At 38.2% G+C, this 23,620-nt stretch overlaps 2 protein-coding genes across 4 annotated transcripts; both read right to left on the bottom strand.

Moving 5' to 3' along the window:
* Positions 1-1,384: 1,384 nt before the first annotated feature.
* Positions 1,385-5,428, bottom strand: LOC110047351 (L-rhamnose-binding lectin CSL3-like). Its single transcript, XM_020753093.2, has 5 exons — positions 5,325-5,428; positions 3,196-3,271; positions 2,813-3,102; positions 2,130-2,435; positions 1,385-1,507 (listed from the first exon to the last, which is right to left on the bottom strand). The coding sequence occupies exons 2-5, from the start codon at positions 3,254-3,256 to the stop codon at positions 1,487-1,489; spliced, it is 678 nt and encodes a 225-aa protein (XP_020608752.2). The 5' UTR covers positions 3,257-3,271; positions 5,325-5,428; the 3' UTR covers positions 1,385-1,486.
* Positions 5,429-15,598: 10,170 nt separating this feature from the next.
* On the bottom strand, positions 15,599-22,147 carry LOC110047367 (rhamnose-binding lectin-like). Of its 3 annotated transcripts, XM_089278712.1 has the most exons (6): positions 21,658-22,147; positions 19,407-19,496; positions 17,851-17,933; positions 17,444-17,724; positions 16,814-17,131; positions 15,599-15,749 (listed from the first exon to the last, which is right to left on the bottom strand). In XM_089278712.1, the coding sequence occupies exons 3-6, from the start codon at positions 17,909-17,911 to the stop codon at positions 15,720-15,722; spliced, it is 690 nt and encodes a 229-aa protein (XP_089134838.1). In that variant the 5' UTR covers positions 17,912-17,933; positions 19,407-19,496; positions 21,658-22,147; the 3' UTR covers positions 15,599-15,719. The 3 variants fall into 3 exon arrangements, with proteins under 3 accessions (XP_089134838.1, XP_089134837.1, XP_089134839.1); XM_089278711.1 differs by lacking the exon at positions 19,407-19,496; XM_089278713.1 differs by lacking the exons at positions 15,599-15,749; positions 19,407-19,496; positions 21,658-22,147 and having other exon boundaries at positions 16,766-17,131.
* Between the last annotated feature and the right edge of the window lie 1,473 nt (positions 22,148-23,620).

Raw genomic sequence — 23,620 nt, 5'->3', positions numbered from 1 at the left:
CTCCTTTTTCTAGAACGTGCATATCCCGGAGGCGGGGGGAGGAGGGGGGGGGGCGGGAACTCCCGTATAAAAAGGACGGGGGGTGCTTGTCGTACCTTTTAGGGGTTGAAAAATTGGTTTTGGTACCTCTCAGGGTACTCAGCCTCAAAAGGTCCACAGCGGGAGCTTTTACGTTACCTTTAAGGGTATTGAGCCGAAAAATATGACAGGAGATAATGTTTTGTTTTAGGGTAAAAAAAAAAAACTTTCAAGCCACGCCCACAAAGCATGATCTTGGTACCTTTTAGGAGTTCTTGTCAAACTTTCCGACGAGCGCTCCCGTCCATTTTATATGGCAGTGTCCCTCCCCGGGTGGGGGGGGGGGGGGTGCATATTATGATGCTTTGGATTCTTTTTCAGTCGATCGCCGACTAACTAACGGAAGTATGACTTTTTTCTTCCGGCAAAAGGATTGTAGATCTTGCACGTGAGTGAATCTCTTTCTTATAAGCTTAAACTTTTTCAGTCGATCGCCGACTAACTAACGTAAGTATGACTTTTTCTTCCGGCAAAAGGATTGTAGATCTTGCACGTGAACAAATCTCTTTCGTATAAGCTTAAACTGAAACTTAAAGTTTAAACTGAGTTCTAACAATCGTTCCAGATGGGACACTGTTGAGTGCTCGCATTACTTGAGTAACACTGAAGAAAACACAAAAGGGTTATTAATCAGCAGCTGCTGCCCTTTACTTAGTGTTTCACGGTAAAGACACTCAGTCACAAATGCGGCCAACAAAATAAAACAAACAAACAAAAACAAGGATAATTGATGATGACACTAGGAAACCCAAGTGTACCTGTGTAGACGTCATACACATACATACATATGTGTATGACGTCATGAGAAGTAACAGCAAGTAAAGCAACAACTTCTCACTACTGACATTTAGTGTGAAATGCCGCTGTTTGTGCTATACTCTTAATCCAGCTACGATGGCCTCAGAACAAGAGTTTCAACTATCTTTTCAACTCTCTAGCAAAATAAAATGAACTATTAAGAATTCAAACTGATGGGAGGGTGATCAGTTGTCTATTCACAGAACGCGGTCGAGGAGTTGAACTCGGGACTACCGAGAAACAAATCCAGATAGCAGTGGCGTAAAGGATTTGGACCAGAAGCTCCAGATTTCGTATCCAGTGTCCTAAACCACGCTGCATCCTCCTCTTTCTCCTCCTTCCTCTCTCATTTCTAATTCCTGAGGTTTAGTAAGTAGTGAGGTGTAGCACCCTATTTGCAACGTGGCACAATAGGAACAATTAGTAGGAGGGTCGTATCAATCTCTCAAAGCCCCGCCCTATCAAGCCTCCTAATGGAATTATTGAACACCACATCTATGACAACGAATTCCCAATTTCATTTTTATTTTCCATTTCTATTTCTACATCACATTTCTTGTCGTTTTTTCCCTCATCCTGTCAGGACGTACCCAGTTGATATTGTTGCCGCTCAATTGCAACGGTAATGGACCTGTACGAGGAGACACAATGCAAAGTACAAATATGTTACAAAACAAAGTGAAACGCTTGCACTTTGTCCATTTTCGGTTAACACATAACTTGTATTTCGCGCTTTAGGTGGCTGGCAACAGATTCCAGCACTTTCCGACAGCTATCTATCGACGGATCAATACTAGCACTTGTTATCAAGTGATGTTACAATATCGCTACAATCACACAAACACCAAGCCATTGGTGAACAAATAATGGTAATCTTTATGGCATAATAGGTTACCATAGCAACAGTACAACCTGTTAGAAACACCCTTAATTTCAGCTTATAACTGAAAAACGAGATACTACTTTCTACAAAGTTTAAAAAAAGGATCATGTGGAGGGTGTTCAGAGCCACCTCAAATGTTCGGAATTTCATTGGCTACACAACATTAGAAACCGGTAGGAGGCGGGTGTTGCAACGACCTGTGATACCGGTTGCATATCCCCTACCGCTATACGGCAATCCCCTACCACCCCCGCCCGACAGAAAAAAAGTATATTTTTGACACAGCATTGATGTTCACTTGAAAAGTTTATTATTTTAGTGATCACGGCGTGTTTTATAAAACAAAGTATATAAGCTCAACATCACTAACCTCCAGATATTTCGGGGTAAGGAAGCAAGGATCCTTTTTTCCAAACTTGTCGTTGGTTGCTTCCAGTTTGCAACGATCCTGGCCGTTGCAGTCTTTCTCCACAGTTTCCATGGAGCTCTCCGCCCTGCAGTTTGTGTTCAAGACGATCAAGAAACCACAGACATGCGGTCCCTTCAAACGGCCATAATTTGCGTATTCGATGGAAATTTTGCTTCTCTTGGGGCAGTCTATAGAAGCTTGCTGACCTTCGCAGACGCGAATCTTCTGCAAGGCACCTGGTTTTGCTGGTATGCACCTGTAAGATACCTGTTGGTTCAGAACATCACCGGCCATGAGCTAAAAAGCCATGAATAAATTTGAAATGGTTCTCAACAGACGGTGTTCCTTTTTTTTGGCAACCGTGTGTGTTTAAGTGTAAAAAAGCTGCCTATCTCAAGCAATTTTAAATGCAGAATTATTTTGATTTATGCATTTTCGCCTTTGCCGAAACTTGGCTTTCAATAAATGTCCAGTAACTTTTAAAAATCACTACATTTTTCGAAAGCATAATCAACACACGGAAGGTAAAATGTCACGGAACTTTTTTGGCGATTTTTTATATGTAGGAGATTGCATTACTCTTCTTCAGTTAAGTTGTCTTTTTAGAGTTGAAAATTAAACTATGTGTTACATGCTAAACATACCTTCAGATACTTAAGGGTACCAAAACACGGGTCACCGTACTCATTGTTGTTGGCATAGAGAGTGCAAGACTTGAATCCCTCACATTCCTCTTTGGTGATTCCCAAGGTTCCCTCCTTAGAATAGCACTTAGTATTCCAGTCGAACAAAAACGACGGGCAATACTTGCTTCCTGGCTCTGTCCTCCCATATTCCGCCTCACTAATGTGAATCTCCTGTCTTCCTGAACAGCTGATTTTGAGTGTCTTACCCTCACAAACTACCGCTTCAAGGTCAGGCTGTGTCCCCCTCTCTACATGAAATGAATAGATGACACGTTATAAATAACTGTTACCTATCTCAAATGATACTGGCTTCATCTAAGCTTTCACCAAACAAATCTTACTTTCGCAGTGAACTCCGCTCATAAGAAGAGAAAAGACGAACACGAACCAAATTGAGCTCATGGTTATTGATGTCACCTTCAAAATAAAGAAAAACAAACAGAAAATTGTAACAAAACTAAGTGCTATATATAACCCTTAATTTTATTTTGATCTACGCTACTCAATCAAATTGCTTTTTGCGTCGATCTTTAGACCTGCTTAAAATAAACCTTGAGTATACACTTAAGTAATAACATAGGAGCTGTTATGTCACTAATTCGAGGTATAAAAACAGGGAAAAAGCGTTCATTAAACATTAACGCTCTGCTTTTGAGTAAAAAGCAGTTTAACTTAAACCACTCGCGTTTAACTCTGCAGTTTTACAGATCTAAGATCTACGTCGAGCATAGAAGGGATGTTAAGTTGCTTTGAAAATCCAGATTAATAGAAATTTGCTTACTTCGGTGCTTTTTTTTTAAACCAACCGACGAACTCATTTTTATGGGAGAGAGAAAGTTATTGAAACGAAACAGCGGCTCATTGGCGTATGGATGGAGTTTAAAACTAAAACTTTGACATTAAATTAATGCCTTCACGAGTATTTATGTCACCGAGGTAACTATACGTTCTTCAAAAAGAATTTTTCTCCCTCGCTCTTCACAAAATTATTTTCCGTTGAGAACCACGTTTTAGAAATAAATTCACGTTAAATGGGAAAGCAAAAATAAACCAAGGAGAAAAAGAGTTATAAAAATGGACAGGGCTTCATCATAAGGTTAATTGCGCAAGTAACCTACAGGAAGACTGCTGGTCGTGATTGGAGATGTCTGATGACGTTTGATACTATGGTGTATAATGTGAAACATGCGATTCGCTTCAAAGGCCTTCGCGACACGGATCGTAATTAGAGAACTTAAGCAATGACGACCGCGACTCCAAGGACAATGCCTAGTCAAAAATGAATTTATCTTTCACCTTCAAATTTCGCAACTGTCTTTGATCTGTTCAGAGCGTCTATCGGTCTTATAACTTGCTCCAGCTAAATATGTAATGGCAGTGTTCAATTCCAAATGAAAATACGAAACATTAGCTGCCGTCGTTCGTATTCTCCAAAATACTCAGAACTTGATCATTTCACGTTGTTGTTTTGTAGAGGACGGCTAAGAATAGTGTAAACACTTATAACGCACGCGCACAGCCATTGTTCTATTCATCAAAACCTTTTGTTTTGTGGCGTTCTCGTTGTCGTCGCCGCCGTGGTTTGCTTAAGTTCTCAAATATTTTGATAGCTTGTGAAATTTAAGAGCGTTTTTCTTTTTCTAGCCCGTGAGCACGAAATGCTTTTTCAAGAGTTCTACATATTTATTGCAAATACGTTGAGATTTAAGGGTATAACTTAACTGATCACGATTATTAGTCGCAAGTGAATGTTATTTTTCTTCTTTTTGACAATGTAAACCTTCGGTGAAATATATTCTCGGACTCCTCTTCAACGCATTTTGAACATAGCCACTAAAATTGTTGAACAAACAGGGATTAATTTATCACGAACAGTAATTTTATTTACATCAATAAAGACCCAGGCAAACCATGAAGTATTTCAGCGCTACATTGTTGAGCAGAACATAGGGAAGGTGTAACACATGTTGTGCGCTTCAATGGGCAGGAAAAACTAACTGCGCGCAGTATATTTTTTCGCACCTTAAAAAAACCCTTGAAAAAGCATTCCAAAAAGATGGTACTAAATAAATACTAACTTGCAGTTTCTCCAAAAGAAAGTAACTCACAAGAAGTTTTTGATATGTCTAGCTTTTTAGAATTGTTCAAATGCTTGACGGATGCGCTTTTCCCATCCTGCTAAAATTGATCAAAGCTAAACTACCCCTTCTTTGATATTCGAATGCATTATAACGTCTTTAATTTCATTTGCAATATTTTTGACGAACCTTCACTTTGTTCAAGATTTTAGCTTCGAAAGTAATTTTGTAAGCAAAAAATTGATTAGATGTGAAAACTCATGGACAAGGAAAAATTAAAGGGAAAAACGAGAAGATTTAATTGCGATAGATAGACCTTTCTACCCTGTTCTAAAACTAGGAATGCCATGACCGTCATGGAGAAAAAACCCACCATCTAAAGTCATGCCTACCTGATGTACGCTTGGCTTGTATCTGGTGATACTACTGACTGCACTCAGTCGATGGACAGTTTAATCTATCAGGTGCTGTATCTTGCAATTTATTACAAAATCATTTTAATAGAATAGTCACGAGGAGAGTGTTTACAATTCATGAAACAATAAGTTTACCAGCTGAGCTGATATATTTTCTTGACTATTATTTTGAAAAAAGTCATGGAGCGGCTGTCTACAATTCATGAAGTAATTAGTTTACCATGTGGGCGTATTGGAACAAGTTACATTTTATATCATTTTAAAATAGTCACGGTGTGATTGTTTACAATTCATGAAGCAGCAATTAGTTTACCAGCTGGGCGTACATTTAATGTTTATATTTTCAAGAGTCTCAAAATTATACCACCAAGAGACTCAATTTATTGCTGGCTAGATATTTTCAAGGTCATAGCAGGATGGTATCGACTTTTCTAAAAATACGCGTTAGTTATTTAAATAATTGTCGGCCGATTAAGGTCTGTATATCTTTAAGTATCTTTAAGTATTTTTTTCATTATACATGTCATTTCCTAGAAAAAAAAATGGTGTTAGAGTTCTGGTTGGAGTTTTACTTAGTATGCCAACAAAGGTTTTAAGGAAGAAATTGGTTTTAAAGAGGGAAAAATAAAATATGAAGAGAAAGAAAAATCAAGGCGGGCTTTCGTCGTTGAGTTGAAGAGAATTTACACTGAATTAGAAAGACTTTGAGCCAGTCCGAGTGTGAGACAGGAAGCTTTCATCGAGAACTTTTCATATTCCAACCCGATTGTCTTTAAGCATTCAAATCCAATTTTAATTAGCGATCGATATTTATGTTTAAATTGTAAGCACAATTCCATCACAAATGAATGGCTATCAAAACTCCGTCTCGGTAAGCACAAAAGGAGGACCCAAAAGTGGAGACCCCCCAATCTTCAAAGCGGCCGACACCAAGGCGGTGCAGCTTTTGTTTAGGGTCTGTTCGGTGAGCGGATTGTAACGACAAGACCTTATTCCTCCAAGCTACAACAATTGCTAAGCAACTATTCAAGACTTTATCTGAAAACAAAACAAAACAAAAATACCAGTTGCTGCTTCAAATTTTGTTATTACAGTTAAAAGCTGCCGACATAAAGAACCTCTTCAAAACGAAGTCGACAGCCCATAGAAAGTAGCATACTATTCAGCCTGGACAAGATTTATAACTATAAAACACTGCGACAATATGGAAAAACTTAAAACCATTTTGGTTTAAAAAAAAACGACGACGTTTCGACGTTCGCTTGACGTCAGTAAATGATAATGACGCTAAGCGAACGTCGAAACGTCGTTGCTGTTTTTTTGAAACCAAAATGGTTTTAAGTTTTTCCATATTGTCGCAGTGTTTTACAGTTAAATTGTTGAGAAAATCTCTTCTTCCAAAGATTTCTAACACTAAAATCAGTATACGAAACAGAACTATGGTATACTGTTACAGCGTTATTTAACGAAAACATCTTCTCAGCCGCCTGGTATTTCGTTATCATCTCTTGCATACCCTGGAACCTCTGCTCGTTAATTCAAACCTGTGCCGTTATTAATTAGGACCAGCTATGGTTTCTTCTTGCATAATACCCGTCTACCGAACTACTCGTAGCTACCTCGACAAACGTTCACAAAGAACGCAGCCCACGAACTCCGTCCAAAGATTCGCAAGAAAGTTCAGTGTCGAGAAAAGAAAGGTTTGAAAAGTTTGGAGGTGCAGTAAAATAAAATGTTTGGTTTCCCTTTGTCCTTTCTGTCGTGAAAGTGAGTAGGTCGGTCGGTCGGTTGACACATGCGGCATGACGGTCATGGCATTGCTAGTTTTATAACAGGGTAGAAAGGTCTATCTATTGCAATTAAATCTTCTCGTTTTTCTCTTTAATTTTTTCTCATACACGGGTTTTCACATTTAGTACACTTTTTGCTTAAAAAATCACTTTCTAAGCTAAAATCTTGAACAAAGTGAAGGTTCGTAAAAAAAAAAAATTAAAATGAAGGTAAACACATTTCAATACATTCGAATATCAAAAACTCAGAGATTTATATCAGAAATATTTTGCTTTGATCAATTTTAGAAAGATGGGAAGAGAGTATCCGTCAAACAAATGAACAATTCTAAATAGCTAGTACATATCAAAAACTTCTTGTGAGTTACTACCACCTTTTGGAGAAACTACAAGTATTATTTACGTAGCAGAATCTCTTAAGAATGCTTTTTCAAGTATTTTTTTTAGGTGCAAAGAAATATACTGCAGTCAGTTTTTCCTGGCCATTGAAGTACACAACATGTGTTACACCTTCCCTATGTTCTGCTCAACAATGTAGCGCTGAAATGTTTCATGGGTTTGCCTGGGTCTTTCTTGATGTAAATAAAATTATTGGTTGTGATAAATTAATCCCTCACTGTTCAAAAATTTTAGTGGCCATGTTCAAAATGCGTTGAAGAGGAAGAAGTGCCATTTGATATTCTGGTACGAAGCCCGAGTAAACGTTCTTGGAGCATCTAGTGTATGCTGATTTATTTAAAAATTATCACTTATTAATAATTATCATTATTATCATTACGGTGAGGTCCGTCAACACACACCTGTTCTTGCCCGCCTGTTTTTTTTTCTCTGTATATTTTATTTTACTCATATTAAACCAGTTGCTTCCTCAAGAACTTTTATTGGCCTACTAAGCAAAAAAATCCAGCCAGAACTCTAACTCCAATCGTTCTGCTAACTGACGTTTAAAACAAAAACCCCTTTTGCAAAAGTGGCAAACAGAAGCTAATTAAACAAAACGAAATTGCAGCGGCATTTTGTGCAAACGCAAGAGTTCTTTAATTGAGGATATACAGACCTTAATAGACGGAAAGTTAAATTAACGAGGTGTATTTTTCTATGGCTTAGTTGAAAATATCTAGATAGCAATAAATTTTCACTTTATGGTATAATTTTTAGACTCGTAAAAGTATAAACAATAAATGTACGCCCAGCGGGTAAACTAATTATGGTAATTAAATGCTCCCATTTTACTATTTCTTACTGATACACTGGATACGTATGAGTTTTCACATCGAATCAACTTTGAACTTCAGAAATTAGTTTCCAAGCTAAAATTTCGGACAAAGTAAAGGTCCATTAAAAATTTAAAGCTCGTGAGCAAATACATTGTATTGCATCCGATAATTAAAAGGCAGAAAGGTTTTTATCAGAAGAATTTAGCTTTGATAATTTTAACAAGATGAAATCGGCGAATTCGTAAAACAACTTAAGAGTTTGAAAAGCCATTAAATATCTACAACTTTGACTCGAAGTAACTTACTACAGTCTCTTCTGAAGCAGCTAGTATTTATATGGAAGAATCTTTTTTGGAATGTTTTTTTTTCGAGGATATTTTTTTTGGTGCGAAAATATGCTGCAGTTACTCTAACCTGGCCATTGTAGCACACAACATGTGTCACGTTTTCAGCCACCCTGTTCTGCTCGACAATGTCGAACTGAAATGTTTCAAGGGTTTGCCTTGGTCTTCATTGGTGCATATTAAAATAAACTATTACAAATGACAAATTAGTCCCTTAGTGCTTAGCAGTTTTAGTGGCCATATCCGAAATGTGCTGAAGAAAGAGAGTTCGAAGTATTTTTCCGAAGGTTTTGTTCCAATACGCCCACCATGTGGGCGTATTGGAACAAATTACATTTTATATCATTTTAAAATAGTCACGGTGTGATTGTTTACAATTCGTGAAGCAGCAATTATTTTACCAGCTGAGCGTACATCTAATGTTTATATTTTCAAGAGCCTCAACATTATATCACCAAGAGACTGAATTTATCGCTGGCTAGATATTTTCAAGGCCATAGACGGACGGTATTGACTTTTCTAAATTACGCGTTGGTTATTTAAATAATTGTCGGCCAACTAAGGTCTGTATATCTTAAACTAGAGTATTCCAACGTTTGTTCAAAATATCGCCACTTTGTGTTGTTCATTACTCTCGCAAAAAATTTTCTTCGTTATACACGTCGTTTGCTAGAAAAAAAATAGTGTTAGAGTTCTGGTTGAAGTTTTTGCTTAGCATGTCAGCAAAGGTTTTAAGGAAAGAACTGGTTTAAAGAGAGAAAAATAAAATATAAAGAGAAAGAAAAATCAAGGCGGGCTTCAGTCGTTGAAATGGACAGAATTTATACTGAGTCAGAAAGACTCTGAGTCAGTCAGAGTGTGAGGTAGGGAGCTTTCATCGAGAACTTTTCATATTCCAACCCGATTGTCTTTAAGCATTCAAATCCAATTTTAATTAGGGAACGATAGTTATTTTCAAATTTTAAGCACAATCCTAACACAAATGAATGGCTATCAAAACTCCGTCTCGGTAAGAACAAAAGGAGGATCCAAAAAGGCCCTCCCAATCTTCAAAGCGGCCGACATTAAGGCGGCGCAGCTTTTGTTTAGGTCTGTTCGGTGTGCGGATTGGAACGACAAGACTTCATTCCTCTGAGCTACAAAATATTTGTCAAAATGGACAGGGCTGCTCTATGACGTTTATTGCATAAGAAACTTACAGGAAGAGTGTTGGTCGTGCGTGATGGGGGATGTGTGATCAGGTGTGCTTGATGTGTAATGTCAAGCTTTTCTTTCGAAGACCTCCTCGGTGCGAATCGTAATTTTCGTTCAGCAGATTGTGAGTTCTATAAAAGTTTCACTGTCTCTAGCCTGTGACTAAGCAATACTTTTTTGAGGAATTCTATGTACTTTTTGCATATGTACGTAAGATTTGAGTGCATAACCAACCATACTGTATTTCTCATTCTGTTTGATGAACGGGTAAATAAACTTAGTTTAATTTGGAGGTATGGAAAGTTTCAGACCTTTCTTCTTTTTGGCAAGTGTAAACCTCCATAGAAATAAAACTGTTCAGCACATTTTTCGAACATGGCCACTAAAATTGCTGAATAGTGAGGGATTAATTTACCATGTCCAATAACCATCCATAAAGGCCCCAGGCAATCTTCGATCATATTAATTTTCGGATACATTATTTCCTTACAAGTCATATATGGCTAGTGCATGAGTGCACTATGGTGACTTTTAAGTTGTGATAGAGACACCTTCCTACTCAGTCGTAATATTAACAATGTCACACAGTCAAACAGAAATATCTGTCATTTTAAAACCTACTTGTTGTACGTTCTGCTTTCAAACGTTTCTGTTGATTCTTCTTTACTCGGTCAATGGACAATATTTGTTTAATCTACGTGGCGTTGTCTTTCCCGATGCCATTATAATACCATTTTAAATAATCAAGTGGCGAGCGTTTACAATTCATAAAAAAATGGATTTGCAAGCGGGGCATATATTAATTTGACATTCACAAATTCTAACTTTTAACTGTCTCAGGAGTCAAAATGTCTCAACTTTTTGTCTATTAGTACCTGAATTCATCGCTCACGGCCATTGAAGGCGCGGGTATTTTATGTTCCAAAAATACGCCTTCATCGTTTAACTTTCGCCGATTAAGAGGTTTGCTATTGAGTGTTGTAAAACCAGAACCAAAGTAAACACTCCTGCCAATCAAAAACGACGCAAACAATCTAATTAACCAATCAGCACTCGAAGTAACTGCAGGTAGCTTGGCGTGAGTTTTTTTTAAGCCAATAGTTTAGTGGAGTAATGAGAAGCGAACGTAAATGCGAATTACTTTCAACACTCGAGTGAAAACTGCTCTATCCTTGTGCATTCTTAAGTTTGCGCAAAAAGGCCGTCATTTTGGGTAGGTCGCTAATCTCGCGAACGTTTTACGTCATAAACGTTGGTCGGCAGAAAGGTGATGTTTGGGTTCTGGTTGGAGTTTTGTTTCGTTCGCCGACTAGTTGTTAAGGAAAGGCTGATTTAGTACGAAAAACAGAAAGAATCAAGGTCAAGGTGGCCTTGTACCTAAATAGATGGCTTAATAGATATTGTAGTTTGAAGATTGACGATTAAGCTTAGAAAGTTTCCCGGCTTCTTCTGCACTAAATGTCGTATGAGCAAACTTATCCACTCAACTTTGGTAACTCGGGTCATTTGCCGTGTGTTTGAATAATCGGAGGGACTATTTTGTGCTTAACAAGACAGACTTTGACGACCGTCAATTTTTGTTAACCTTTACCCCCAAGGTGAACGGCAGTTTTTTCCCAAATCGACAAATAAATACACTCTGCCTCTGTACAGTATGCCATTTGAAAGCCACTGATCAGCTTATTCAAGAATTAACATCAGCAGCTATGAAGGAGGTAGACATTTTGAGAGAAATTGTTTTAAAATGCGAAAAATAAACGACTTCAAAAATGTATCAACCTTCTACTCTATCAGGTATACCCTTGAGGTCATTCCACTGAAATAGAACCTGCACTGAGATTTTTATGAAACTTTGCCTATTGATTGTTTATATTATAGGGACTTAAATTTTGAAATAAAAATGAGGGGTCCCCATGTTCGTTTAGGAGCAACAGCACCTTGTTTATACCCAATAAATCCTTATAATAGCACCATGATTGTAGTCACGATTGCTTGCTAAATTCACGTTTCCGACTATTGTTTTTTGTTCTACCCTGAGAATTGGTCCATATTTATTTTGCACAGAGAGATTTATTAACCATTTCAAAACAGAAAAAAATGATAGGCCACCATACTCGTTTGCGAGAAAATGATGATTTGCCTCTATGGCGAAGTCCAGCCGTAAAGAAAAAGCCGCCATTTTTTATGCGCGCACGCAATCGCGCATGAAATTATGCGCAGTATGGATGCGTAATGCAATACTGGGGATTGACCTTATACTACGTGCTACTGAAACGAAATTTTTGTATGTGAGATTTTTCCTTAGTGATAAGGATTCAACCTTACTTGGAAACACTGCAGACTTTTTCTTCGCATACGGTAAGCGGAAACTGCTTTTTCAGCCGTCCGAAGTTGACTGGTTAAGCGCAAAATTGGCGGCCATCTTGGCGCGGCCAAAACACCCTAGTGACGTCACTGGTTGTATTACTCTCATGGCGGGCTGAAAATTTAGAGTGATTATGGGAGAAGAGAATACTGTTCGAAGCCCCAGAAAAAACATCTTAAGGACATTTCAGAGCTGTAAAGCAGATAACAACAGTAGCCTTAGACATGAAGTGCTGGAGAGTCAATCCTGCGGCTTTTCAGTCTATTTAATTGGATATTTGCAGGATATTTTATGTAAGCAAGCAAACGAGTGCGAGTTCTTAAATCGCAAAATGATCGGGACTCTTGGTGAAATGGCCAGAACTCAATTAAACAATATCTAGACTCATAAAGTAAAAAAGACATGAAAGCAAGAAAAAGCGGCTTTTGAAAATATTATCCGGAGTGCTGCTGCGCGAATCGCAGTAACAACGCTTCGAGTTTTCGAGTCGCTTTGCTTCGAGGAAACCGGACGCTTTGCGAGTTTCACCGCGGACGAGATTGTGCTACAGTGACCTTTAGTCCAGTTGTATCTGCTACACCCTACAAGTTATCACAACAGCAGCAATTTAAGAAACCCTCTTCTTTTATATGGAGGGAGCGAATTTGAAACTATAAAGGTAAACTAAGCCGCCATGACTCTACAGGTATGTTTTCAGGAAACAAGAGAAAGCGTGACAATGTCGGCGGCGAAAGGTCATATATGCAAATTAGTTCAAATTCATTGAATAAACCTTCGAAAGGAGTGTAAACTAGTGACGTTTTAACGAATTGTTTTGAACTTGGATACTATTGAATGAAGATCATAGACATAAGTATGCGCTAAAGAACTCAAAGTAATCCAACGGCCGTGAAATATTGCAATTGGGAGATACGTGTAAAAGAGAAGCGAAATTCCCGCTTTGTTTACACTGATAAGTATGCGCGATAAAGCAAACCCTGCTGTGGATCACAGTTCACAGATACATTTTGTCTACCAGAACAACTCCCACTTGTTAGTGCCCCCTGTGTGCAAAGAAGTACTCGACCCCAAGCTTTTGGACGGTTAATAACTAGCTTCGTGATTGTGCGGATGGCTGATGCACTTACCGCTTTTAATGCCGTAAAGTTGTCGAGGATATATTTGAACCTTGCTAATAGACTTGAGATAAAGGTGAGAATCCAAATTTCAGAACCAGGCTGAAAACAGACGACGAAATATCGTGTTTAGGCTTCAGGAGGTGATATAAAAGTTGCTACACTCGTCTTCGGAATCTCCAATCGAGTACCCAAGATGTTTGAAAAGTATACTGAGCTGTTCTGTGGAATGAAGTCTCGAAACTGTTAGGCAAGGCTAGTTCACGTTTCTATAACAATGCTGTTTTGTAGTGGCCTTCTTCCTTGACTGTACCGCTTTCAAGGATGGCCAGCGCTCTTTTGTCTTCCACAGACAAGGTAGACTCAGAGAGAACCTGCTTGGTCGCATAAGAATCGATCTCCCAAAATCGTTCAACTTGATGTTGCAATGTGATCTCTTTGTCTGAAACGAGAAGGTTTGCATTGATTGTTTCGCAGTGCTCTTGGCTCACATTTCCAAACAGGGCTCTTTCCGTCGTCCCTGGCGGACTTCAAGGTAAATCCGGCAATAGGTGAGCCATGTCAGCTCCAATGAGAATCATCGCGTCACCACCTTCAAGTTCGGGAAGGTCCATATCTGATGAGAGATTCCTCTGCTCGGCGACCCTTTTCTTCGAGACCCTGAAAGATGGAATGTTAAGTTTGTCGATGACCCAAGCACCCTGCACCATAACTGGGTCTGGCTGATCTTTAGAGGAAAGACCAATGCTCACTCTGTCTTAGTTCTGAGCGATAGCTTCATTGCCAGCTGTATTGATGTTAAGACGATATGTTTCGCCAACGAGTTGCAAGCGGTCAGTTAAGTCCTTTCTAATCATAGTCGAATCACTTCCAGGATCAAGCACATCGTATGTTTTAACCCTGACTATGAATCTGAACTGGGAGCACTTTTAAGAGGACTTTCTGTTGAGACTGAACACAGACTTGGTTTATGTTGCTCTGGACGGTGGGCAATGAACTAGACACATTCAGAGTTACGAACATTTTCTTGTGGTGAAGCGGATGGTTGGGTAGAGCTACTTTGGCTGCTGGTAAGACTAGCACGAGAGTCTAGTTGATGTTCCTCATGTGAAGGGGTGTGGTGGGGAAGCCCGCACCGTTCCTTAAGACAACGTTTTACACGCGGACAATTCCTGGCTTAGTGGTTTGTTTCCAAGCATTAAAACAAAGTCCATGGTCCCATGCAATTTTTTTCCTCTCCTGCAGGTGGTTAGACTTAATGGGGGGACAGAAGGCTTCAGGGTGTTTGCGTTTGCAAATGACACAGTTTTTTTCACTTGATGGGACTTTCTTCTCCTGCTCCTTCTTCGCTGATTGGGATTGGTCTTGCTCTGAATCTGACAGATCACGGTTCCTGGTAGCATCAGGAGAGGTTTCTGTTATCGTAGCAAGGGGATTTAACTCGAGACTTGGCTTTGACTTGGGAAGCCTCTGTTTCTTATTCCCTTCTGCTTATATGAAATTTTCAAGGGGATTAAACAGTGTTTCTACTCGCTTGCGAACAAGGAGAGGACTGGGGTGGTGGTGGTGGCGGTGCGGGGGGGGGGGGGGGGGGGTTAATCTGGTGACTACCATTCTGTTCAGGGGGTATCGAAATACTGTCCGTCGCTAAATATTGCGGACCTCGAGATAAGCTCTGGTGGCATGGGACTCTTTGGCTTGATGTCGACTTGCCTGGATTTTTACTCTAAAGGGTAGTGTGCAGTGATTCATTGCATTTGTTTCTGTGACCTAATGCAGTTTTAAAGGAGTAAAAGAGTTCAACTTTCACCTCTTCTGAAAAGGTTTCAATTAGCGCTGTCATGGATATAAAAATTCGAACTGGTGGGATGCTGAACAGTTGCCTATTCACACAACGCGGTAGAGGGGTTGAACTCGTGACTACCGAGAAACAAATCCAGATAGCAGTAGGGTAAAGGATTTGGACCAGGAGATCCAGATTTCAAATCCAGTACTTTAAACCACGCTGCCTTCTGTTCGTTCCGCTCCTTCCCCTTTCATTTCTAACTCCTGAGGTTTAATAATTTATACTAAGTTAGTTCCTGAGGTTTAGGAAGTGTAGTACCCTATGTGCCACGTGGAACGAAGGGGACAGTTAGTTAGTTGGTAGCAGGGTCGTACCAATCCCTCAAATCCCCGCCCTATTAAGCTACCTAATGGAATAATTGAACACCACATCTACGAAATTGAATTCCCAGTTCATTTTTATTCCCCATTTCTATTTCTACATCGCATTTCTCCAGATGCGTTTCCTTGGCTTTTTTTCCCTCATCCTATCGGGACATCACCAGTTGATATTGTTGCCACTCACTCAGACTTTTTGCATTTGTAATGGACCTGCACGAGCAGACAGAAGACAAAATAGAGTTATGTTACCAAACAAAATAAAATCTGTGCACTTTGTCCAATATATAACTTTTCTTTCGCACTTAAGGTAGCTCAAAACAGTTTCCAGCACTTAGTTTTTGATGGGTCATTACAACCACTCTTTATCACTTGATGCTGCAATCATGGTATCAAAAAACTGCCAATCATTGGTGAGCACGTACTATTTTTGTGACACAATAGGCTACCATAGCAACAGTATGACCTGCTACAAACACCCTTAATTACAGCTTTAGGGGCTTATAATCCAAAAACAGCACAGAGAAATTTTTTTGTATTATCAAATTTTGATAAGCATGATAAAAAAATAAAAAAAAGTTGCGTACATAGGGTTCTGAGCCACCTTAAATTTTCAAAACTTCTGTTGCAGAAACCCTTAATTTAGCTTTAAGTGTTTGTAACTGAAAACGAGCAAGAAAGACTCCATTGGCTCCTTTAAATCTTCTGTTAGAAAATATTTTTTTGTCCAAAAACTCTTAGCTTAGTTTTTAGTTGTGCATATCTAGATTTAGATTTTTTAAATTTTTAACTTTTATCATATCTTTAAATTTTTAGCTGTATTCTATTTTGTAATTTTTATTATCTTATGAGTCTAAATAGTTTTTAATTTTTAACTTAGGATAGAGGGCCACTGGTTCGTCAGTTTTTTACTGTTATGTGTTACCCTCTGTAAATAAAGTTGTTACTTACTTACTTAATTACTAGCTCAGTGACCCCCATTTTGTATTATCAAATTGTGATAAGATTGATAAGATGCAATTTTGGCAAAGCTTTAAAAAGATTCTGTTGAAGGGATTCAAAGCCACCTTGGGCTACACAACATTGGACAACGGTAAGGGTGCGAATGTTGCAACAAATTATGATTTGTGTTTCCCACCCCCGCCCCCCACCCCCTCACCACCCGTCACACAAAAGTATATTTTTAACTCAGCATTGATGCTCACTTGCAAAGCTTGTTATTTCATTCATCACGGCGTGTTTTTTAAAACAAAGTATATAAGGTCAACATCACTAACCTCCAGATATTTTAGGGTTAAAGGACAGGGATCCTTGCCAAACCCGCTGACGTCAAACTTGTAGTCGTTTGCTTCCAGCAAACATGCTTCGTTGTTTTTGCAGTCTCTCTCCACAGTATCCTTGGAGTTCTTCACCTCGCATTTTGTGTTTAAGGCGATCAAGAAACCACAGACATGTGCTCCCTTCAAACGGCCATAATTTGCATAATCGACTTCAATCTTACGTCCATTGGGGCAATCTATATAGGCTTGCTGACCTTCACAGACGCGAATCTTCTGCAAGGCTTCCGGTGTTGCTGGTATGCACCTATAATTGACCTGTCGGGCAGAACATCACCGACTGTGAGGTGAATGTTCATGAATAAACTTGAGACAAAATTGACATGTGAGACAAAATTATGTCAGCGTGCAAAAAACTGTTTATCTCGAGCGATTTGCAATGCAGAATAATTTTGTTTTGCGGAAACTTTCCAGTAATGAACACTTTTTGAAAGCATATTCAATACATTGAAGGAAAAATGTTACAGGTTTTCTGCCGGCGAGAGGAGATTACTCGAGGAGATTACTCTTCTTCAATTAATTTCTCTGTTAGATTAGAAGATAACACTACGTGTTGCATGTAAAACATACCTTCAAATACTTATAGGTACCAAAACACGGGTCACCGTACTCCACGTTATTGGCATAGAGAGTGCAAGACCTGAAGCCATCGCATTCCTTTTTGGTGATTTCCAAGGTACTCTCCTTGGAATAGCACTTCGTATTCCAGTCAAACAAAGGCAACGGGCAATGCTTGCTTCCTGGCTCTGTCCTCCCATATTCCGCCCCAATAATTTCAATCTGCTGTCCCTTACATTTGATGTCGAGTGACTTGCCCTCACAAACTACCGATTCATAATCAGCCCCCCTCTCTATATAACAGAAGGGAATAGATCACACGTTATAAAAAACTATAAAGAGCTATAATTCATCTCAAATGACACTTCAGCTACTAAGAAAAGGCTTAAACGTGTTAGCTTTCACCAAATAAATCTTACTTTCGCAGTGAACTTCGCTCATAAGAAGAGAAAAGACGAACACGATCCAAATTGGGCTCATGGTCAGTAAAGTCACCTTCAAACTAAAGAAAAATAAAATTGAAATTGTGACAAAAAATACTATAAATATACAAATAATCTTTAATTTTATTTCATATATGCTACTCAACGAATTTGCGCCGATCTTCAGACGTGCTTAATTTGTAAGGATATAAACCTAAAATATACACTTTAGTAACAACATATGTACTGTTTTGTTAATAATTCGGGGTGTAGCATATAGATTTAGCCAAGCCTAAAAGCAGGGCTTCTGATAATACTAATATACTAATACTAATACCAATACCAACACCAACACCAACACCAACACCAACACCAACACCAACACCAATACCAATACCAATACTATTACTGATACTGATACTGCCACTGCCACTGCCACTGCCACTGCCACTGCCACTGACACTGACACTGACACTGATACTGATACTAAGAATAAGAATAAGAATAAGAATAAGAATAAGAATAAGAATAAGAATAAGAATAAGAATAAGAATAAGAATAAGAATAAGAATAAGAATAAGAATAAGAATAAGAATAAGAATAAGAATAAGAATAAGAATAAGAATAAGAATAAGAATAAGAATAAGAATAAGAATAAGAATAAGAATAAGAATAAGAATAAGAATAAGAATAAGAATAAGAATAAGAATAAGAATAAGAATAAGAATAAGAATAAGAATAAGAATAAGAATAAGAATAAGAATAAGAATAAGAATAAGAATAAGAATAAGAATAAGAATAAGAATAAGAATAAGAATAAGAATAAGAATAAGAATAAGAATAAGAATAAGAATAAGAATAAGAATAAGAATAAGAATAAGAATAAGAATAAGAATAAGAATAAGAATAAGAATAAGAATAAGAATAAGAATAAGAATAAGAATAAAGATTTTTGGGCGCATTTAGAAAGCTCAATGTAGTTACATTGATTGCAATAATTAAACGTAAAGGAAAAAGAGGATAGTGATTTGTTTTGTCTGGATCAGAAACTCAAAAAATGATCAATTGTAAGCATGCTATTGTCCAGCGTGTGGTTTCACTTTTTCTCCAGTTTAATTTCAACAAACTATATTCAATAAGTTTACCCAAGGTTGTAGAAATTACGTACGCAATATATCAGGGACTTTCCAAGAGACGACTGTGCAAGGATTATGTCGGAAGAAAAGTCAACAAATAATTTGCACCGAAATTTTGCCTTTGCACGTACTGCCTCCTTGTCCTTCAGAGTATTAACCTGGCTTGAGCCCGCGATCAAATCGAAAAAGCAGTAACTGGTCAGCAGTAAACTTAAAAAAAAGAAAAACCACGCTACCTCGATGAGCTTTTAACCTGAGCCCACGATATTGTTACGTGATACTGGTCAGTGGATACCTTGATTTGACAGCTCTCATTTAATCATAACATGGATGACCAATATCAAAAATGTACCTATGGTATGGTGCTACTCTTATTTTTCAAGATACGGGGCTTTGCGGACGGACGTACGGACCTACCTACGTACGGAGGTACGTACGGACAGTCACGTGACATCCAAAAGTTTTGAGATCGATGGGTTTCCAAATTTTCTAAGGTATGGGGCTCCGCTATAAGAAAGAAAAACGATAAAACGTTCATTAAACATTAATGCTATATATTTTTTTTAGCAAAAAGAAGTTAAACTTTAACCACTCGCGTTTAACTCGGTGGTTTTGCAGATCTAAGATCTACGTCGAGAATATGAGAGATACTAGGTCGCTTTGAAAATCTAGACTTTTAAAATTTGCTGACTTCGGTGCTTTTTTTTCTAAACCAACGACGAACTCACTTTTATGAGAGAGAAGGTGGTGGAAAAGAAACAGTCGTTCAGTCGTGTATGGATGGAGTTGAAAACTAAAATTTACCTGTGATCGGCATAAGAGTAGCTCTATACTTAATTGATTTTAAATTGACACTGGATTGATGCCTTCAGGAATATTTATGTCACCGAGGTACCGAATCGTTCTTCGAAAAGAATTTTTCGCCCTTCGCTCTTCTTGAGAACCACCTTTAATTTACGTTAAATGGAAGAGTAAAATGATAACAAGGAAAAAAGGGTTTATGAAAATGGACAGGGCTTCATCATAAGGTTAATTGCGCAAGTAACCTACAGGAAGACTGCTGGGGCCTGTTTCTCGAAAGCCCCGGAAGTTTTAGTTAATCGGTGTTTAAAGACAGAGAGGTGTATACACCAGAAACTTCTCGTATGAAGAGAACCTCTGTTCGTATTAAGAATATGTGCATAAAACAGCTCTGTAGTCAAAAGGTTTGAGATTTTGCCACGGCGTTTCGGGTGCGAAAACTTTTCGGGACCTTCGAGAAACGGGGCCCCTGGTCGTGATGGGAGATGTCTGATGACATCTGATGTTATGATCTGTTATAATATAAAACGTGCGGTTCGTCTTCAAAGTGAAGGCAATGACGACCGCGACCCTGAGGGCAACGCCTAGTTAAAAACGAATTAATGTTTTACCTTCAAATTAAGCAACTGTCTAGATCTGTTCATAGCGTCTATTGGCGTTCAATTCCAAATGAAAATACGAAAAATTAGCCGCCATTATTCGTGTTCTCCGAAATAAGCAGAACTTAACACGTTGCTGTCTTGCAGAGGACCGCTAAGAAATATACTAAGATTCATTATGCACGTACACAGCTATTGTTCTGCTCATTAAACCTTTTGTTTGGTAGCGTTCTCGTTGCCGTCGCCGTCGTAGTTTGCTTAAGTTTTCTAGTTTGATTTAACAGCTTGTGAAATTTATAAACCTTTTTCTTTGTCTAGCCTGTTTCAAGACAATAGATGTCCAACAGTAGCAATTAAATAATGAAAGAATGAAGGATGCGAATGCAGCCATAACACTACTGGAAAAATGACCTGAAAAAATTTCAGGCTCTGAAAAGAGTTTTCTACATTTATTGCAAATGCGTTGACAGTTAAGTGTGTAACTTAATTGATCACACTTATCCGGAAGTGAACGTGCTCAATAAATTTAGGACAATTTACACGTATAGAATTTTTTAGAAATTTCTTCTTTTTGACAAAGTAAACCTTCGGTGGATTATATTTCGGATTCCTCCTCAACGCATTTTGAACATGGCCAGTAAAATTGTTGAGCACTGAGGGATTAATTTATTACGAGCAATAATTTTATTTACATCATTAAAGACCCCGGCAAACCCATGAAGCATTTCAGCGCTACATTGTTGAGCAGAACATTTGGAAGGTGGATAACATGTTATGCCCTACAGTGGCTGCAAAATTTTTTCGCACCTAAAAAAATCCTCGAAACAAGCATTCCAAAAGATTCTACTCTATACATACTTCTTGTAGTTTCTGCAGAAAGAAAGAGAAGAACTTGTAGATATCTGCTAACTTTTTCGAATTGTTCATTATTTTAACGGATGCATTTTTCCCATTTTGCCAAAAATTATCAAAGCTAAATAATTCTGATATAAACCTCCGCGCTTTTGATATTCAGATGTATTATAATGTGTCCGCTTACATTTTATAATTTTTTTTATGGACCATCTCTTTTTCAAAAATTTTAAGTTCGGAACTAATTTCTGAATCAAAAGGTTGATTAGTTGTGAAAACCCATGTATGAGTAAAAATTATAGAGAAAAAACAAGAACATTCAATTGCGATAGATAGACCTTTCTATCCTGTTGTAAACTGCTAGCAATGCCATGACCGTCATGCAGAAAAAACCCACCATCTAAACTCATGCCTACCTGTTGTACGCTTGGCTTGTATCTGGCGATACTCCTGCACTCAGTCGATAGACAGTTTAATCTGCCAGGTGCTGTGTCTTACAATTTATTACAACATCATTTTAATACAATAGTCATGGGAGAGCGTGTACAATTCATTAAAGATTTATTTTACCAGCGGATTGTAATGACAGTACGTCATACCTTCAAGCTACAAAAATTGCCGAGCAACTATCCAGGAAGTTAATTCCAAACAAAAGATATCGGTTACTGTTGCCGATATAAAGAACCCCTTCAAAACGAAGTCGATTGCCTCTAGAAAGTAGAATATTCTATATGAAGCCAATGAAGGCCCAGGTAAACCCATAAAACATTTAAGTGCAACATTGTTGTGCAGAACAAGGGGGAGGGGTGGGTAGCGGGGGCGGGGTGCTGAATGCGTGACACATATTGTGTGCTACTGAGGCGAGGTTAAACTAAGTGTAGTATATTTTCGCACCCCCCCCCCCCCAAAAAAAAACCTCGAAAAAAAAAAACATTGCCAAAGATTCTTCTATATAAATACTATACAATACTAGCTGCCTCAGAAGATACTGTAGTAAGTTACTTAGAGTCAAAGGTTGTAAATCATGTAATGGCTTTTCAAACTCTTAAGCTGTATTACGGATGCGCTAATCTCATCTTGTTAAAATTATCGATGCTAAATTCTTCGGACAAAAACCTCTGTGGCTTTTAATTCTCGGATGCATTACAAGGTATTCGATTTAAACTTTTACGATGTAGCGGGCCTTCACTTTGTCTGAAATTCAATTAACTTGGAAACTAATTTCTAAAGTTTTAAAAAAGTTGATTATATGTAAAACCTCGTGTGTATCCCACGTAACAGTAAAAAAATAGCAAAACGGGAGCATTGAATTGCCATAGATAAACCTGTCTACTCTGTTGTAAAACTAACAACGTCATAGCCGTCATGTCGAAACAATCGCCAATTTAATCTACGTGCTGTTGCGATGTTATGACGATATTATTTTAAAATAGTCACGGTATGATTGTTTACAATTCATGAAGCAACAATTAGTTTACCAACGGGGCGTTCATTCAATGTTAAGAATATCAAAATTATTTTACCAAGGAAAAGAATTTATTGCTAGCCAGATATTTTCAGGGCCATAGCTAGAAGAACGATATTGACTCTAAAAATACTAAAAATACGTCTTGGTAATTTAACTTTCGACCGATTAAGGTCTGCATATCCTCAAGTAAGGTACTCATGCGTTTGCACAAAATGCCGCTGCAATTTCGTTTTGGTTAATTAGCTTTTGTTTGTTGCTTTCGCGGAAAGGGTTTTTGCTTTAAACGTCAGTTGGTAGAACGAATCGAGTCAGAGTTCTGGCTGAATTTTTTGCTTAGCACGCCAATAATTGTTTTTTAGGACAAAACTGGTTTATAGAGTTCGCTGTTACGAGGGCCACGAATTTCGCCTGAAAATCTCCGAATTTTTCAAAATTATGGAGAAAGTATTTATATCTACTGCGTTTTCGATTGGTATAACAGACGTTTCAGTATTAATCCTCAGTTGTGCCCGAAATGTAAAAAAATGGCTGGTCCAATGATTAAGTTTAATCATCAATCAAGCTAGCTGACATTTAGCCCTCAGCCACGAAATCGAAATTATCTGCTATCGACCTTCTTGATTTTTAACGGTGTAGATGCATTACCTCAGGTCAAAATTCACAGGGTAGAGTGAAAGGGAAATTGGATTTTCAATATTGGTGGAAAATCAATAAGATTATAGGTAAATATCATGTTAAAATCGGACAGGAGATTCTGAATAGGACTCTTGTATACACTGGTCACACTGAGAAAAACCAAAAACGAATATGAAAAGTTCTCGATGAAAGCCTTGAACCTCACACCCTGACTAGCTCACTATCTGACTCAATGTACATTCTGTCCAACTCAACGGCGCAAGCCTGCCTTGATT

Source organism: Orbicella faveolata, unplaced genomic scaffold (genome assembly GCF_042242905.1).
Source record: "Orbicella faveolata isolate gen_17 unplaced genomic scaffold, um_ofav_v1 contig_46, whole genome shotgun sequence".
NCBI classification, from domain to species: Eukaryota; Metazoa; Cnidaria; class Anthozoa; order Scleractinia; family Merulinidae; genus Orbicella; species Orbicella faveolata.
Note: the sequence above shows the minus strand (reverse complement) of the source record. Positions and strands in the feature narration are given on the sequence as shown.

What these genes read in the sequence shown, in the direction of transcription:
- LOC110047351 (XM_020753093.2), bottom strand. Translation starts at nt 3,256, where the DNA reads ATGAGCTCAATTTGGTTCGTGTTCGTCTTTTCTCTTCTTATGAGCGGA. An exon ending in GAGCGGAGTTCACTGCGAAA is followed by an intron (nt 3,103 to 3,195) that starts GTAAGATTTGTT and finishes CATTTCATGTAG; the next exon opens with AGAGGGGGACACAGCCTGAC. An exon ending in GTACCCTTAAGTATCTGAAG is followed by an intron (nt 2,436 to 2,812) that starts GTATGTTTAGCA and finishes CTGAACCAACAG; the next exon opens with GTATCTTACAGGTGCATACC.
- LOC110047367 (XM_089278713.1), bottom strand. Translation starts at nt 17,911, where the DNA reads ATGAGCCCAATTTGGATCGTGTTCGTCTTTTCTCTTCTTATGAGCGAA. An exon ending in GAGCGAAGTTCACTGCGAAA is followed by an intron (nt 17,725 to 17,850) that starts GTAAGATTTATT and finishes TCTGTTATATAG; the next exon opens with AGAGGGGGGCTGATTATGAA. An exon ending in GTACCTATAAGTATTTGAAG is followed by an intron (nt 17,132 to 17,443) that starts GTATGTTTTACA and finishes TCTGCCCGACAG; the next exon opens with GTCAATTATAGGTGCATACC.